This window comes from Cherax quadricarinatus, chromosome 80 (assembly GCF_038502225.1).
Source record: "Cherax quadricarinatus isolate ZL_2023a chromosome 80, ASM3850222v1, whole genome shotgun sequence".
NCBI lineage: Eukaryota > Metazoa > Arthropoda > Malacostraca > Decapoda > Parastacidae > Cherax > Cherax quadricarinatus.
Window position 1 is genome coordinate 14,008,357 of NC_091371.1, and position 19,646 is coordinate 14,028,002.

Genomic DNA, 19,646 nt, shown 5'->3' on the forward strand with positions numbered 1-19,646 from the left:
ATACTGTGGTAGTGTTGACGTTGTAAGCGACGTAACATTCTATTCAATATGGCTTCGCGTGATACGTACTCTTGCGGGGATGTGTTTTCTAAAGAGGATTTATCCCTCTTGGCGAGATCATTGCAAGATGAGCAGTTCCGTGCTCTCTTTAGCGAGTATGCCAAGGAGGTTTGTGAGCCAGAAAACCAGAAACAGTTTGAGAGAGAGTTGAAACAAATGGAAAAAGAGCGGGGGGTGGAGGCTGTTTTCATCCACCCGAGTCCCGGTTTTGTGTTGGCAGTGGGAGGCCAGGACGGCGGCCCCGTTTTTGTGAATATCTGCGCTAGTGAGGTGGTTCAGAGGCCCAGCTTTGTCAATGTCGACGATGGGGTGATGGTGGGTCAGAATTGGTCATTACCACATGCTCTGCCCAAGCCTCGACGGGAATGGTTGAGTAATAAAGTACGAGTGTCTGGGGTCTGTGGTCAGGCTATGGTCCATGATGTAGTGTTTCACCCAGAAGCTCTACATCTCGCCTCAACTAATCCTTTCATGAAGCACACGCTAATACAGACTGCAGTGGAAAGCTTAAGCAAAACTTTCCAGTTGAAGATAGGTCAGCCACAGGAGCTTGGCAGTGTGAAGTATGTGGGGAAGCCAATAAGATCTGTGATAAAGAGAGTAGTGGATATGAAACTGTTTGAGGAAAGTGAAAAAATGAGTTTCCAACACGATGAAAGGACTAGTGGGGGTCTCAAAACTACTGAAAATAAAAATAAAATGGCTTTGGAAAAAAGTACAAATTCTGTGATGCAGGTAGTTGGGCCATTGAAACCACAGTACAAGATAAAGCATGTTAGCAAAGTAGACTTGCAGGACTTTTCTGTGCAGTTGATACCTCAGTGTGGTCCAGCCTGGCGCCCTCAAGCTCTGGAGGTTGAGGTTGAACTTCCTGGAGTGGCACGGGCCTCGCAGGTTAATGCCAACGTGTGGCCGCAGTCGATTTTACTTTCTACAAATTCTGATCCTCAGTACAAGCTTGATCTGCCACTCCCTTATCCAGTTGATGAGGATTCAAGTGCAGCTAAGTTTGATTTATCAACGCAAAAGTTAACTCTTACTCTTAGTGTTATACCAGCAAGGAAAAAAGATCAGGTCTCTGTGTATGACTACTCCCCTTCTTCAGACTCTGGCATTGAATGTGAACCCGATTACCGAACTAACAGTGACGGGGATAATTCTTCTGAGGTGTCAGTGTCATCACAAGAAGATAGGTTAAAGGAAGTTAATGCAGCTCAAGAGGATGACAGTGTCTTTGAGACACAGTCCCAAGTCAGAGCAACTCTTGTCCCAGGTTATTCTGTCAAACAGTCACTAGAAAGCTTGTATGTTATTCTTCACTGTGGTAATGTTCTGCCAAGCAGTGTTACTGCAAAGCAAATTGATGACCAAACTGTCAGTGTGGAGTTATCCAGCATTGGTGGAGGACATACTCTGCTCCATTATGGGTTGAAAATTGTTAGCCGTCCAAATCACATAGCTAAGTCTGGAGTGACTTATAAACTTGAAAATGGCACTGTGGAAATAATTATAAAGAAGGCTGTGGCTGAGCTGTGGGAGTCTTGCCAGATTGGAGATGGTGAGAATACTACCACAGTGGTTCCAACACCAGCTAGTGCCTTGGATACTGACACAAAATCTAGTCAAAAGCAAACAAAAGACACTGAAGATTGCACAAACAAGGTGAGCTACCATTATTTACATTCGTAGTTAAAGCTGAATTTAGAAAATGGTATAAAGCTATACACTACTTTTTTTAAAAAATGTTTCTAATGCCATTAGGTGGACAAAAAAATTACAAAAACTGTATATAAATTTTAGCAGGTATAAGTGATGAAAATCCTTTTCATGAGAACCAGTTAATATGTCTGATCAAACAAGGAAGTATTGTTTATTTTCTAGTTTATTCACTATAATTGTCCTTGAGCAATTTGTGTTGAATAACATATTGCAATTTATTGGTAATTTTCATTTGTCATTGTTTTGAAAATATTTATTGTGGGTTTGACCCTTGTGGGTTTAGCACTTCATTATGATTATAATAATAATAATAATATTGTGGGTTTGAAAATTTGGACACTCACATAACTGCTTTGGTATAATATTATAAGATAAGATAAGATAAGATTTCGTAATCTTTATCTTTATTAGATGGCTTTGGAATTCAGTGATATTTGTGGAAATTATTTCCAAGCTGGATTGTGTATAGTATGCCTAGTTTAGCTAAACATATAGTTTGCATTATAGATGTAAATTAATTTCCTACTTAACCATATTTTTTTTTTGTATGTTATGATAAAGTATATATAGGAGAGCCCTGCTTATATAGCAGGGGCTATATAAGCAGGGCTACTGCTGAAGAGTGAAAAATAACTGTAAAGTGAAAGTCTTTTTTTCACTTTCAAATGCATATAAAAGCCTGATAAAATATTTATTCTATCATATATTAAGTGAGCAATACAGCTAGACCTAAAAAAAATGCATATACAGTACACATTACTTACTTTAAAATATTTTTGTCCTTAGCCTATAGTGAGTGGTGAATGTTTATTGAAGGATGTTTGAATACGGTGGAACCTCAGTTTTTGTTTGCCCTGGTTTTTGTCGAATTCAGTTTTCAATGACTTTTTTTTGTCAAAATTTTGTCCCAGTTTTCATTCATCACTTCGGTTTTCATCCACCGTACTGAACATGTCCACCTGTCCGCTCCCACACAAAGCATCCCATGCGTTCTGAGTCAGTGTGGTTTTGATTCTCATCGAGTGAAAATTACCCTGAGCATTTATATGAAACATTTCGTAATAATCCATTTTTTGTGTGCTTGTTTATTGAGTGTGACTGCTAAATAAGCCACCATGGGGCCAAAGAAAGTTCTGAGTGCCAGCCAAGGAAATTGCTTCAGAGGAGGAGGAGGAAGAGAGAGGGGAGAATGTGCCTTCTTCAGTGATTAAGGACATGTGTGCAAAGTGGAGTGAGTTGTAAAGTTTTGTGGAGAAATATCACCCTAACAAAGCTGTTGCAAGCTGTGTCTGCAACATGCTCAATGACAATGCCTTGTCTCATTTTAGGCAATTCTTAGAGACACCAGAAACAGACTTCTCTGGACAGATTTTTTGTGTGACAGGGGTCCAGTGACTCTCATGCTGGTTCTAGTGCCAGTAAAAGACAAAGGGAAGTAACCCCAGATAGGGACTTGATACCTGAAGTCCTTATGGAAGGGGATTTCCCTTCCAAACAGTAACCTCTCCTCCCTCTCCCCTCCTCGCCGTCTTCCATACGTCAGTAAGGGTCTTCAGTAAAGGTAAAAGTTATGTTAAATGTTCATTTATCCATTTCATTAGTCCTTTATATTATTTTTCATTGTTTTCTGTGTGCAAAACTATAGTTATTCTCTATAAAATGTGTTTTTTGTTAATACTTTTAGGTGTCTGGAACGGATTAATTGGATTTACATAATTTCTTATGGGAAATATTGCTTCAGTTTTCGGCGAATTCGGATTTTATCAGACTTTCTGGAACGAAGACGTAAACCAAGGTTCCACTCTCAGTAGTACCAGTTACCAGTAGATGACTCACTACCAACTGTCTGTGTGAATCACTGACTGTTATTCATGTTGCTGCTGACCATAGCATGTTTTTGAACGTCGCTCACCCTAGGCACTGGTGGGTCAGTCTGAGATAGAGAGCAGAGAGAGGCAGGGTGGCTGTTGGTGCTTCCCGTACTTTCCGTTATAATTATACGTGCTAACCAGCCTACGTGAGTGTTTTTACCCCATCCACATTATCAAACCCACATGACAATTTGGTGGCAGCAGTGTGGGTGTGGATTGCGGGTATTTCTGACGTTAGAAGATTGTTTGTGGGGTGCCAGCAGGTCAGAGGTGAACTGTCTCGCCACCTCCAGCTAACCGCTTACCACCCTGTGTCCCTCCAGCCTGCAAGCCTGTTGCAGCCTCTTTTTCCTTTATGATTATACATACTAACCAGCCTACGTGAGTGTTTTTACCCCATCCACGTTATCGAACCCACATGACACCACTGTAAATAAAAAATGGGTATAATTGAAAAACTTCTGTAAAGCAGGGCTTGCCAGTAGTCACAATTTGATGTGAGCAAGATAAAATGAACAACACTGCTAATTTTAAGTCTGCCATGTTATGGGGTTGAATCTTGTCCTTTTCATTAGCTGTAATTCAGTGTTAAATTGATTAACTATATTCTGAGTGCTTGGGACTGACATTGTGTCTTGTCACTTAAACTGTTCTTTCACTGCATGGTGCATGTCTTGATTAAATCCTCTTATTACTAAGAGACAGTTGACTGTGTTAGTAAGATTGTAAGACTACCAATCATTCAGTTGTTTTATACCAAGTGAATATTGGGTGTTAAGTGTCCTAGTAAAAGCAAAGTTGTACCCTTTACATGGTCTCAACTAAAAGATTGCTCTTGCTTCACGCATTGAGTGTCCATGGTTCGATTCCTGGCAAGGACAGAAACATTTGACATGTTTCCTTACACCTGTTGTTCAGTTAATCTAGCAAGCAAGCAAGCACCTGGGTGTTAGTCAACTGGTGTGGGTTGCATCCTGGGGGACCAGATGGAGGACTCCAATGGAAATAAGACAGACAGTCCCTCGATGATGCACTGCCTTTCCTGGGTTATCCTGGGTGGCTAACCCTCTGGGGTTAAAACTCCAAAGAAAGTCTTATCTAGGCAGATTCATTACATTTCTAAAGGCAGTGTATAGCAACACGGTAACCAGTAAGACAGATTCAGTATGGGCACCAATAAGAGGAAGATATTCAGGATGCAATAATTATAGCATAAGCCAGAAAAATTTATTAGGCCAGGGTATATACACAGAAATATGTATCTCAGTAGATGTACACAAACTGGTAGTGTACAGATAATACACAGCAAGAATGACCCTTGTGCAATTGATAGCCTTTAAACTTAGTCAACCAATCAATTATGCAATGATACCATTAAGATTCTGGTAGATTAAACAATCCTTAAGCACACTGTATTTTGTATTATTTACAAACTATAAGCACTGAAATTTGAATATTTTTACCTTTACTTTTATACCTTTGATAAGTTTGATGAGGTTTTCTACTCCTGAAGTCTGGCCTTGGGCCAGGCTTGTCTGGTATTTGCCTGGTCAACTAGGCTGTTGCTGGCAGCCTGCTGGGCCACATATCCATCACAGCCTGGTTGATCTAGCACATATATTTATTAATAATGGAAAAAAAATTTCTCTTATTGGTTTTGCATGGTAGTACAGTGGTACCCTGAGTTTCGTACTGCTCCCAACTTGAACAATTATGTAAGTGTATTATTGTAAGTGCTTTTGTAAGTGTATTTTGGGGGTCTAAAACGGATTAATCTAATTTACATTATTCCTTATGGGAACAAATTTGTTCGGTAACGGCAGTCTGTGAGCTTCATAAGAAAAGACTCTGTAAGTGATTTCTCCCCAACAGCATGTGCTTATTCTAAAAGGGTCTGCAGCAGTTCATAAACACATTCCCAAGCCTGATATAAAGGACATAAATATATCAGCAAAGTACTTCGGTTTCTTTAAACTTAATAGTTTTAAATGTTTACAGAGTTTGAATTCAATTTTTGCCTTGATAGGGAACCAGTGCAGCATATACAAGTAGGGGCAATTGGGAACTCCAGGTGGGATGAAAATACCAGCCTGGCCCCAGGCCAGTCTGCAGGAGTAGGAAAACTTTTCTAATTACTCATATTACTGTAATATACTGTATTAACTTTGCAATTTAGAAGACCTGTGGCTGATTTCCAGAGAATTTCTACCCAAGCAGTTTGGCCTGGGTTGTTTTATAACCTCTTCATTGTATTTTTAATAATAAAAAATGATGTTATAGCTCAGTCATTGCCTCGATATTTATTTACAAAACCAGTCACTTTCTCAGGTTCAAGTACAGTACAAGTCATCCTTAACATCTTGATTGTTTTAACTTTGGAAGAGCATTGTCTCCTTAACTTCTTTTTTGTTAAGACTTCTTCAGAGTTTACACTGCTATTGTTTTCATTGTGCTTGTGATCTTACTCGCCATCAGTGAATAACCTGAATAACCTTACCTGTTACAACCAGGTCTTCTCAGGCTGTTTTAATGAAACTTGCATATTAAACTGTAATAGTGTTTAAAGTATTGATATTAGAACTGCCACTGAAGGCTGGAAGAGATTGAGCTAAATTGTGAAAGATTAAATTTTTGAACTTCATTAAAGAGGGATGAACGATTATTGAGCAATAGCTGATAAAATATTTACTTGAGGAATAATAATAACATTAAGGAGATTTTAAAATTTTGCGATGAGTTAAGCTCCAAGAATTATGCAGCAGTCAAGTCAAATATACAGTGCTACCACAAAAACTATAAAGTAATTTATGCCGGAAAATACTGCACACTGGAAAAACTTAGGAGAGCAATAGGTTTGGTAGAGGGTGCAAAATATCTGCACAGGAAAAGGGGTACACTAAGACATCATGGGATAACCCAGTATGTATGTAAGTAAAACAAAATGTGGCTTATGTATTTTATTGAAAAAATATCATAAACCACTTATTGTGTCTTATTTACACACTTGTCGGCATATTCTTCTGTTGATATACAGTGGACCCCCGGTTAACGATATTTTTTCACTCCAGAAGTATGTTCAGGTGCCAGTACTGACCGAATTTGTTCCCATAAGAAATATTGTGAAGTAGATTAGTCCATTTCAGACCCCCAAACATACATGTACAAACGCACTTCTTAAATACACTTACATAATTGGTCACATTCGGAGGTAATCGTTATGCGGGGGTCCACTGTACTATGCAACTTAGTAAATATAAAGGGTCCAACTTGCAGTGGCGTCGTAAGGGGGCGGACGGGCCCCAGGCGGCCCCCCCCATGTCCCCCGCAGGTGACACCATCAAGGGGTAACACCATAGAGCCTCTAAAGATGACACTAATGCCCAAAACAGTGCTGCACCAACATAAGAGAAAAATCCTTTGTTTCTGTATAGCCTGTTATATGATTACAGAGTACAAATAGGCCTAAATAAGGAAAATCATTGATTTTGATGATGCGTTAGATGATTTTGCAGGATTGAAGGCAAGGAAATGTAAGATCAGATTCATTGAGATGTTACCTGTACTCGAGGTCAAATCAGGACTAGTGTTTCTCTTATATTGCAATGTTTTTCTTTATTTTTATTTTTTTTTTTTTTTTTTTTGCATTGAAGATGAATAAATGTAGGATCTGTTGCCTGTACTCAGAGTGGTATTTGAGTTTGTTTCCTCAGTATTACTACGATTATTTATTTTATCATTATTAAAGTTGAGAAGTATTCTCCTGTTCGGTTTATGGCCCTTAAACGTTCTCATTGCTAAACATTAGTTACTGGGTATGCAGTAGTAACGTAACTGGAGTTTACTCCCCCCATCCCCCCGCCCTTGGATTTCATAGGGGTGACACCAACCCTAGCAATGCCACTGGGTCCAAGACTTGTTAATAATCCATTCAAACATATGGAGCCATGTCTTTGACTTGTTTCACGAGTTGTGCTCTCGCAATCCAGCTAGAGGCTGCACTTCCTTCTTGACTGCTTGATCAGTAATACTAGATTGTTGCTAAATAACAAAAAAGGCACAATACCGTGGTCAGTCGTCACGTGAGGTCACAGACCCTGAGCTGCTTTGGGGATTAGCGTGGACGGTTACAAAGCATGGCTTGCTTCTGCAGTGTTTTAAAAACTGAGGTTGGAGAGATGAAGGAGGAGGTCTTGCTTCTCCAGGAGGAGATTAGGAGGCTGAAGGTCCACCTCAGTGGGTCTGGGAGAGAGTGTGAGGTGGCTGGAGTTGTGGGGAATGAGGCTTCTAGCAGTGAGGTGCAGTCTGTCTCTCGCTGTGAGGAGGCTGTAGGTGGGGAGGTAGCAATGGCTACCAGCAGTGAGGTGCAGTCCAGCACCTGCTACAAGTGGCGAGTGGTAACCAGTAATGGGAGGAGAATCAGAATAAGGAAAGTTAAGAGTGAAGATCTGAAGGTAGGAAATCGCTTCTCTGTTCTTCAGGATGAATGTACTTCAGTGGCCAGTGAAGGTAAGGGTACTACTGCCCCTGCTAACAGAGATAAGCGCATTCTTGTGGTTGGTGACTCTCAGGTAAGATATATTGACCGTGCTTTTTGTAATAGGAATAAGAAGATGAGAGATAGTGTGCTTCCCTGGAGCTGGTGTTGGGGACATAGTTGACAGGCTGGATAATATCATGTCAGGTAATGGGAACGAGCCCATTATTTGTCTCAGTGCTGGTGGAAATGATGTTGGGAAGGGTAGGAGAGAAGAGCTGCTAGGTAAGTACAGGTCAGCTATAGATTTCATTAAGTCTAAGGGAGGGGTCCCAATCATATGTACCATCTTGCCTAGAAGGGGAGTAGGAAATGAATGGTTGTCTAGGGCAATTGGTGTAAATTGCTGGCTAGACAGATACTGCAAGGAACTTGCAATCCCATTCATTGACAACTGGAACAACTTTTATGGCAAACATGATACGTATGCAAGGGATGGGGTACATCTCTCTGGGGCTGGGGTGGTAGCACTTGCAAACTCAATTGAGAAGGCCATTGGTGAAATGCCTATGATTTTAAACTGATAGAAGATAGAGGTATGGGTGTGTGTGGGAAACAAGCAGGTTGCAACACTAGGGTTGGAATCAGTAAATGTATAAAAGACATTCAGCATGAAGTTATAAATAAAGACAATAGATCAGGTCAGCAAACAAAGGGGGACAGCAGAGGACAGCAAGGGACTAGCTCCCTTAAGGTTTACTATACTAATAGCAGGAGTGTAAGAAATAAGATAGATGAGCTAAGATTAATTGCAAGTGCAGGAAACATAGATATTATTGCTATAACAGAGACCTGGCTCAATCTGAAAGATAGAGAGATGCCCTCTGAATGTCACATACAAGGCTATAAATTATTCCACACTGACAGGGTCAACAGGAAGGGTGGTGGAGTAGCGATGTATGTCAGAGACAATTTAAATTGTTGTGTTAGACAAGATATAAAAGTAGAAGCGTCAGCCACTGAATCTGTTTGGTTACAGCTTCTCGAGGGCCGAGAAAAACTAATTTTGGGTGTGATTTACAGGGCCCCAAATCTTGAAAGGGAGTGCAGTAAACTTCTATGGGATGAAATTCGTAAGGCATCTACATACGAAAATGTTGTGATAATGGGAGATTTCAACTATAGACAGATTGACTGGAGCAATTTGACAGGAAATTTAGAGTCAGGTGACTTTCTTGATACGATCCAGGATTGTTTTTTAAAACAGTTTGTGACAGAGCCAACTAGAGGAAATAACCTCCTTGACTTGGTTCTTGCCAGTAGGGAAACACTAATTAATAATCTTGAGGTTAATGATGAGCTTGGGGAAAGTGATCACAAATCACTCAGTTTTAATATATCATGGAATTCCCCTAATAATGGCAATCAAGTCTCCGTCCCTGACTTTCGCTTGGCTGATTTCATAGGACTGAAAAATTACTTAGGTGGGCTGAACTGGAATGACCTGACTAAGGGTCAGGTAGGTGGTGATGGTTGCCGATATGATGCTTTCCAGGGCATAGTTCTAGCTGCTCAGTCAAATTATGTTCCAAATAGGGAAATCAGATCAAACAAAAATGATCCTAAATGGATGAACAATAGATTAAAATATCTGGTCAAAAGAGAGGAATATATAGGCAAATCAAAAGAGGAGAGGGGCAATTAAGAAATCGATATATTCAGTTAAAGAGAGAAATAAAAAAGGGAATTAGAAAAGCAAAAAGAGATTATGAGGTTAAAGTTGCAAGAGAATCGAAGACTAACCCAAAAGGATTCTTTCAGGTATACAGAAGTAAGATCAGGGACAAGATAGGCCCACTCAAAAGTTCCTTGGGTCAGCTCACTGACAGTGATAAGGAAATGTGTAGAATTTTTAACACATACTTCCTCTCAGTTTTTACACAGGAGGATACCAGCGATATTCCAGTAATGATAAATTATGTAGAACAGGACGATAATAAACTGTGCACGATTAGGGTCACAAGTGACATGGTCCTTAGGCAAATAGATAAATTAAAACCTAACAAATCCCCAGGCCCTGATGAACTGTATGCAAGGGTTCTAAAGGAATGTAAAGAGGAGCTTAGCACACCTTTGGCTAATCTTTTCAACATATCACTACAAACTGGCATGGTGCCAGGTAAGTGGAAAATGGCAAATGTGATACCTATTTTCAAAGCAGGTGACAGGTCCTTAGCTTCAAACTATAGACCAATAAGCCTAACCTCCATAGTGGGAAAATTTATGGAATCAATAATTGCCGAGGCAGTTCGTAGCCACCTTGAAAAGCATAAATTAATCAACGAATCTCAGCATGGTTTTACAAAGGGGCGTTCCTGCCTTACGAATTTATTAACTTTTTTCACTAAGGTATTTGAGGAGGTAGATCATGGTAATGAATATGATATTGTGTATATGGACTTCAGTAAGGCTTTTGACAGGGTCCCACATCAGAGACTATTGAGGAAAATTAAGGCACATGGAATAGGAGGAGAAATTTTTTCCTGGATAGAGACATGGTTGACAAATAGGCAGCAGAGAGTTTGCATAAATGGGGAGAAATCAGAGTGGGGAAGCGTCACGAGCGGTGTTCCACAGGGGTCAGTGTTGGGCCCCCTGGTGTTCACAATCTACATAAACGACATAGATGAGGGCATAAAGAGCGACATCGGCAAGTTTGCCGATGACACCAAAAATATGCCGTCGAATTCATTCTGACGAGGACATTCGAGCACTCCAGGAAGATTTGAATAGACTGATGCAGTGGTCGGAGAAGTGGCAGATGCAGTTTAATATAGACAAATGCAAAGTTCTAAATGTTGGACAGGACAATAACCATGCCACATATAAACTAAATAATGTAGATCTTAATATTACGGATTGCGAAAAAGATTTAGGAGTTCTGGTTAGCAGTAATCTGAAACCAAGACAACAGTGTATAAGTGTTCGCAATAAAGCTAATAGAATCCTTGGCTTCATATCAAGAAGCATAAATAATAGGAGTCCTCAGGTTGTTCTTCAACTCTATACATCCTTGGTTAGGCCTCATTTAGATTATGCTGCACATTTTGGTCACCGTATTACAGAATGGATATAAATTCTCTGGAAAATGTACAAAGGAGGATGACAAAGTTGATCCCATGTATCAGAAACCTTCCCTATGAGGATAGACTAAGGGCCCTGAATCTGCACTCTCTAGAAAGACGTAGAATTAGGGGGGATATGATTTGAGGTGTATAAATGGAAGACAGGATAAATAAAGGGGATGTAAATAGTGTGCTGAAAATATCTAGCCTAGACAGGACTCACAGCAATGGTTTTAAGTTGGAAAAATTCAGATTCAGGAAGGATATAGGAAAGTACTGGTTTGGTAATAGAGTTGTGGATGAGTGGAACAAACTCCCGAGTACAGTTATAGAGGCCAGAACGTTGTGCAGCTTTAAAAATAGGTTGGATAAATACATGAGTGGATGTGGGTGGGTGTGAGTTGGACCTGATTAGCTTGTGCTACCAGGTCGGTTGCCGTGTTCCTCCCTTAAGTCAATGTGACCTGACCTGACTAGGTTGGGTGCATTGGCTTAAGCCGGTAGGAGACTTGGACCTGCCTCGCATGGGCCAGTAGGCCTTCTGCAGTGTTCCTTCGTTCTTATGTTCTTCTTATGTTCTTATGTACATTCTTCTTTGCAAATATACAGGGTCTAAAGCCAGCAACAAACAACAAAATACCTTTCATCCGTGGACTGCTTGCAGAGGCAAAGGCAATGTTCGCGGCTTTCACTGAGACCCACATAAAGGATCACTTGGACAACAAAATATGGATCCCAGGTTACAACCTATACAGATGTGACAGAGTGAACAGGCAAAAGGGGAGGGGTTGGCCTGTACATTGCAGAGTCACTTGTTTGCACAGAACTGCTAAATGCCTCAAATGATGTAGTGGAAGTTTTAGCAGTAAAGGTCGAGAACCAAAACCTAGTCATTGTGGTAGTCTACAAGCCTCCGGATGCAACATCCCAGCAATTCCAGGAACAGTTGTTAAAAATTGACCACTGTCTGGAAAATCTTCCAGCTCCTGCACCCAACATCTTGCTCCTGGGGGATTTCAACTTAAGGCACCTAAAATGGAGGAATATAGCAAATAATATTGTTGCAGTAATAACACCAGGAGGCAGCTCTGATGAAAACTCACACTCACACGAGCTTTTAAATCTCTGCACAAAATTCAATTTAAACCAGCAAATAATAGAGCCTACTAGACTGGAGAATACACTAGACCTCATCTTCACTAACAATGATGATCTGATAAGAAATGTCACCATATCAAAAACAATATACTCAGATCACAACATAATTGAGGTTCAGACATGTATGCGTGGAGCCCCAGACCGACATAATGAGACTAGTCACGAGGGAGCATTCACCAAATTCAACTTCAAAAACATAAAGTGGGACCAAGTAAACCAAGTCCTAACTGATATAAGCTGGGAAGATATACTAAGCAACACAGACCCCAACGTATGCCTAGAACAGATTAACTTGGTGGCACTCGATGTATGCACAAGGCTTATTCCTCTAAGAAAAAGGAGGAGTAGATGTAAAATAGAAAGAGACAGGCGCTCCCTTTACAGGCGACGGAAAAGAATAACAGAGCGGCTAAAAGAGGTCAGTATATCTGAAATGCGTAGGGAGACACTGGTCAGAGAAATAGCAAGCATCGAACTTAAGCTAAAGGAATCTTATAGGAGTCAGGAATCACAGGAAGAACTAAAAGCCATAAATGAAATCGAAAGAAACCAAAAGTATTTCTTCTCCTATGCCAAATCGAAGTCGAGAACAACATCCAGTATTGGGCCCCTACTTAAACAAGATGGGTCCTACACAGATGACAGCAAGGAAATGAGTGAGCTACTCAAGTCCCAATATGACTCAGTTTTTAGCAAGCCGCTAACCAGACTGAGAGTCGAAGATCAAAACGGATTTTTTATGAGAGAGCCACAAAATTTGGTTAACACAAGCCTATCCGATATTATCCTGATGCCAAATGACTTCGAACAGGCGATAAATGACATGCCCATGCACTCTGCCCCAGGGCCAGACTCGTGGAACTCCGTGTTCATCAAGAACTGCAAGAAGCCCCTATCACGAGCCTTTTCCATCCTATGGAGAGGGAGCATGGACACGGAGGTCGTCCCACAGTTACTAAAAACAACAGACATAGCCCCACTCCACAAAGGGGGCAGTAAAGCAACAGCAAAGAACTACAGACCGATAGCACTAACATCCCATATCATAAAAATCTTTGAAAGGGTCCTAAGAAGCAAGATCACCACCCATCTAGAAACCCATCAGTTACACAACCCAGGGCAACATGGGTTTAGAACAGGTCGCTCCTGTCTGTCTCAACTATTGGATCACTACGACAAGGTCCTAAATGCACTAGAAGATAAAAAGAATGCAGATGTAATATATACAGACTTTGCCAAAGCCTTCGACAAGTGTGACCATGGCGTAATAGCGCACAAAATGCGTGCTAAAGGGATAACAGGAAAAGTCGGTCGATGGATCTATAATTTCCTCACTAACAGAACACAGAGTAGTCGTCAACAGAGTAAAGTCTGAGGCAGCTACGGTGAAAAGCTCTGTTCCACAAGGCACAGTACTCGCTCCCATCTTGTTCCTCATCCTCATATCTGACATAGACAAGGATGTCAGCCACAGCACCGTGTCTTCCTTTGCAGATAACACCCGAATCTGCATGACAGTGTCTTCCATTGCAGACACTGCAAGGCTCCAGGCGGACATCAACCGAATCTTTCAGTGGGCTGCAGAAAACAGTATGAAGTTCAACGATGAGAAATTTCAATTACTCAGATATGGTAAACACGAGGAAATTAAATCTTCATCAGAGTACAAAACAAATTCTGGCCACAAAATAGAGCGAAACACCAACGTCAAAGACCTGGGAGTGATCATGTCGGAGGATCTCACCTTCAAGGACCATAACATTGTATCAATCGCATCTGCTAGAAAAATGACAGGATGGATAATGAGAACCTTCAAAACTAGGGAGGCCAAGCCCATGATGACACTCTTCAGGTCACTTGTTCTATCTAGGCTGGAATATTGCTGCACACTAACAGCACCTTTCAAGGCAGGTGAAATTGCTGACCTAGAAAATGTACAGAGAACCTTCACGGCGCGCATAACGGAGATAAAACACCTCAATTACTGGGAGCGCTTGAGGTTCCTGAACCTGTATTCCCTGGAACGCAGGCGGGAGAGATATATGATTATATACACCTGGAAAATCCTAGAGGGACTAGTACCGAACTTGCACACGAAAATCACTCACTACGAAAGCAAAAGACTTGGCAGACGATGCAACATCCCCCCAATGAAAAGCAGGGGTGTCACTAGCACGTTAAGAGACCATACAATAAGTGTCAGGGGCCTGAGACTGTTCAACTGCCTCCCAGCATACATAAGGGGGATTACCAACAGACCCCTGGCACAAGCTGGCACTGGACAAGCACCTAAAGTCGGTTCTTGACCAGCCGGGCTGTGGCTCGTACGTTGGTTTGCGTGCAGCCAGCAGCAACAGCCTGGTTGATCAGGCTCTGATCCACCAGGAGGCCTGGTCACAGACCGGGCCGAGGGGGCATTGACCCCCGGAACTCTCTCCAGGTCTCCAGGTTATGTTCTTATGATGAAACTATTTAAATAGCTCTTGTTCTCTCGTTGAGAGTATTCAGCATTGACAACTCCGTTCAGGGTGGTTACCTGGAAGAGATTCAAAGATCATCTACGGCCTGCATAGCGCCAATAAGATATTTAAATTACTGGGAATGCGTTAAAGTGCTAAGTATGCGCTCGCTGGTGTGGAGGGGCGAGATACATAATACTTTATATAAGAGGAAGGTGTTTGAATGCCTAGTCCCAAATCTGCACACTGTGCAGCGCCGTGTGCACAATTGTAGAAGCATTCGTGGTCTCAGACCACATCTTTTTACACTACTTTGTTGGTATTAGTTACCAAAGTTTATAGCAGCACAATGAAGCTAGGACTTGGAATGTGACAGGAAAACTTATCCTCCATTTGACAGGATACTTAAGAGTCAGTTATGTTTTTAATGAGTAAGTATCTGGTACTGAAGGTTGGAGAGGCAGGCGAATGAATTGGCGTGTTCATCTATGTGCTGGTGCCTAGTGTGGGTGTAGAGTGCTACCCACGTCTTCACACATCCTGTTGTAAAACGTAGTTGCCAGAGTAGCATTGCTGTTATTTTGCCCTATTTATTATAGAATCAGATTTATGAGTTATAATTGTTACGATTTTTTTCAGTGTAAAAATGTATAATTGTCAAACATTAGTGACAGTTTTCCAGTCTTTTTTTTTTTTTTTTTTTTTTTTTTTGGGTTATTGTTTTTTATTTTTTTTTTTTTTTTTGCGATGATCGTTTTTAAGTTGTGTTGTGTTAGTGTCATTTGATGTATTGAAGATTGTTTTCAAATTATTCCTTGCTTCTGGTTGTAGTGTATCAGGAACTGGCAAATTTGGCATTCAGGAAAGGCAACTATACATTTACTAGCGTGTCAGTGCTTATCTCGAGCTTCTTTCATGCTTTTGTTGTTACTTTTATTTTATATTCAGTATATTATTTAAAATTCCATTTTTTTTTATACAAAATGTAGGTCGTTGAGTGAAAAAGGAAAATTAGTGTGATTCCTGGGTTGGCAGTACAGCCTTTTTTTTTTTTTTTTAATATGGCGTCGTTGTGGCGTTCAAGGCCAGAGAAAAGGTGAAAGTGTTATGTTAAGTGTTGCTTGTCGTGGAGGAAGCATTGTGTTCAAAAAGTATCTAGTTTTGGAAGGGAAGCATAACATTAAAAAGATAGGTCTCAGTGTTCACATTTATTCATCTGATAATATAAGGGAGGTATATTCCCAAATGATGCTACTGTATTGGCAAAAAAAAAAAAAAAAACGATAACAAGCATTGTAGAGCGTAATGCTGTATTCGTGGCCAGAGCTCTACACCCGGTTCATCATTACCGAGCACTGTAACCCGCTTGGAGAAAGTATTAATGATTTACTTGCGTTGGCGTCACAGGTGACTGTCTGTCGATCTCAAAGTGGATGTAAGCCAATGACCTCTCGTCACCCTGATGGGTTAAGGGGGATGGATAAGTAGGGAGGGATGTAGATAAAAGGTTGGTATGTGGATGTATGTATATTCCACCCCCCCTATGGCTTGTCTTGCATGCATATATATATATATATATATATATATATATATATATATATATATATATATATATATATATATATATATATATATATATATATATATATATATATATATTAGTAAAGGGTATTGAATACAACCGCAGTGTTCGTTTACCTTTTTAAGTTAATGTGGAAATAAAAGTTAGTTACATTACACAAGATGGATTGCATTCTCATGGTAATGAAATCTGTCAGCCTGAGCTGGTAAGAACATAAGAATGAAGAATAACTTCAGTAGGTCTATTAGCCCATGTTACGTAGGTAAACAAAAAAGGCACAATACCGTGACTGGACCGAAACGTCGTCGTAAGCTTCTCTCTTTTATGTGCGGGTTATTTGTGTTACGTAGGTACAGTTCGTATACCCTTCCAACCTATAATTAATTACAGCTACCTAAAGTTTTCGCCCCAATGACGCCGCCACTTGGTAGTTTGTTCTATTCATGTACTATAACTGTTACCAAAGCAGTACTTCCCTATATCCTCTCTAAATCTAAATTTGTTAAACTTTATATCCATTACTGCAAATCCTTTCGTGATTAGAGCTTTTCAGCAAGTTATTTGTATCCTCTTTGTTCCTGCTTTTTATTTATACAATTCATTTATATTCCCCCCTAATTCTACGTTTTTCTAGAGTGCAAATTCATTGCTTTCAGCCTGTCTTTTTTATTTCATGGGATCAACTTTTTTTTTATCCTTCTCTATATACTATTTTAACCGGCACATTTATAACCATTCTCTAATATGGAGACCAGTACTGAGTATTAGGGCCATACTGAGGCTATTGTTAAACATTCCACTGTAGATTCAGTAGATACGGGAGCTATTTCGTTTCATGGGTGAGGCCGGATGAATATGAAAGACTGATGATTGTGATGCGAGAGGAGGGAACGGGAGTAAGGGCGTTGACAGCGATTCAGGTGTTGGGTTGCGTGGCTGGGAACTGATTATTTACTTTGACTTCTGCGTCTGTCGGAAAAGCCTGGAGTGCGCGTTTTTACAAATATAATTATATATATATATATATATATATATATATATATATATATATATATATATATATAATGTATGTATATATATATATATATATATGTATATATATATATATATATATATAAATATAATATATATATATATATATATATATATATATATATATATATATATATATATATATATATATATATATATATATATATATATATATGCAAAACAACCACTCTGAAAGAATAGAGAAATTCCAAGCGCTTTCGTGACTACTCACATTATCAAGTTCCTTGATAATGTGAGTAGTCATGAAAGCGCTTGGAATTTCTCTATTCTTTCAGAGTGGTTGTTTTGCATATTTTAAAATCACCTGTTTACTGTGATCTTATTGCACGCACGCACACACACACACACACACACACACACACACACACACACACACACACACACACACACATACACACACACACACACACACACACACACACACACACACACACACACACACACACACACACACACACACACACACACACACACACACACACACACACATATATATATATATATATATATATATATATATATATATATATATATATATATAATGTATGTACTTTACACACGCACGCACGCGAAACATCACATATGTCACAGGTATATGCCCTAGAAAGAGGCCATGCTCATGTGAAGTTCTTCAGTGTGCACTGCCTGGTGTTTGGAGAGATTCGCATGAGTTATGTTTTGTTATATTCATTAATCACTTGGTCATCTGAAACTTAAATACTATAAATGCTCTTCATATAAAGTACAAGTTGTATTTTGTGATTTTGTTTTGCATTCATCAAATTATAAGAATATCCACGTAAATATGACAAACATTATTATATAATGATAAGCATTGTGGTACAAGAGTAAGATAGACAGATGTGGCAGGTCTCCCGTAGTAATACAGTGTTATAATGCATATTTGTGTACCAGCATAGTATGTATATCTTAGTAAAGTGAAGCACGCGATTTTCACTGTATAGGAACGATATCACAGGGATGATTTTTGATCACAGTTGATCTTGTTGCTAGGAGTTACTCGTCTTGCAGCTGGGAGGACAGACTGCATCATTCGGAGTTGTTGCGGATGGTCTAAGATTACATTTTAGTATATCCAGGTTGGAAGAGTATGACAGCTCGAGTTGGTGAAATAGTATCCGTGACTAATTTGATAGGCGAATTCTTGGTGTAAAATTATAATAAATTATTGTTCTCTTGACATTTGTATTAGTCATTTTTATATTCACACTGCGATTCGTATGTATTGACACATTTGAATAATTAACGAGTGAGAAAGAGGCATTCTTTAAGTTACTAACCTCGGAGGGAGAAAGAAAGCCAAACACTGTGGTTTATTTCTAGTTCTCTTGGATGGTACCCACAACTTCGTACTAACACCCAGTTGCCTATTTATTGCTGCTACATGAACAGTAGTAGTAGCTGTCGGTACGTCTTTTGCGGCATCACTGTTAGGGGGGAGACAATTTTTGCTGGTTTTGCACTATATATTCATTTTCTGAGCCACAAATTACGATGAACAATATGTAACTGGTATAGTTCATAGTGGTTACCCCCCAGTGTAGCACTTGTGCTAGAATCAGAATGCACAACTCATGTGAAATTTGATAACAGTGTTGGAGAAAACTTTCTTTTCAGAAGATTGTCTTCACAATAGGAAAAAAAAATAGCGTCCTTAATAAGTACATTTTGAGCTCTTGGAGTCACTAAAGAATTTTTAAAAGCAGCATTTATTAATCCAATATATTCATCGACATACATTTTCTTCAGCTTTACTTAGACCTCTGTGGAACATACTAATACATATATATTTTGTAAGACTTCGTCCTCACACTTGATGCACGTTCAGATTTGAAAGTTGCACATGTGCAGAACAACCCGTCCTCCAGAATGCTGTACACCGTTCGTTTTCTAATGCATATACATGCGTCAGTTTCTCTTAACAGTAAGTGTCCCGAATTTCTCACGTAGGTTAATCACCCTCCAAAAACCACGTGACATGAACGGGAGGGTTACGCTTGTCACCAGAGGAAATACCGTCATTTTTAATCTTTATTTCTACAAGTACGTACTAGGTGTACAGGCCTAGCTGACGTCAGTGACATTACTATGTAGAGCATTTCGGGAAAATTAGGTCAGTTTTGT

General features: G+C 39.8%; 1 protein-coding gene across 1 annotated transcript in view; it reads left to right on the forward strand.

Annotated features, from left to right (window-relative positions):
- Nop17l (Nop17 like) overlaps nt 1-19,646 on the forward strand; it is a 39,316-nt gene continuing 19,670 nt past the window's right edge. The window contains exon 1 of the mRNA XM_053796542.2: nt 1-1,722. Within this exon, the coding sequence (XP_053652517.1) occupies nt 49-1,722 (1,674 nt within the window). The 5' untranslated portion in view covers nt 1-48. The remainder of the gene's footprint in view (nt 1,723-19,646) is intronic.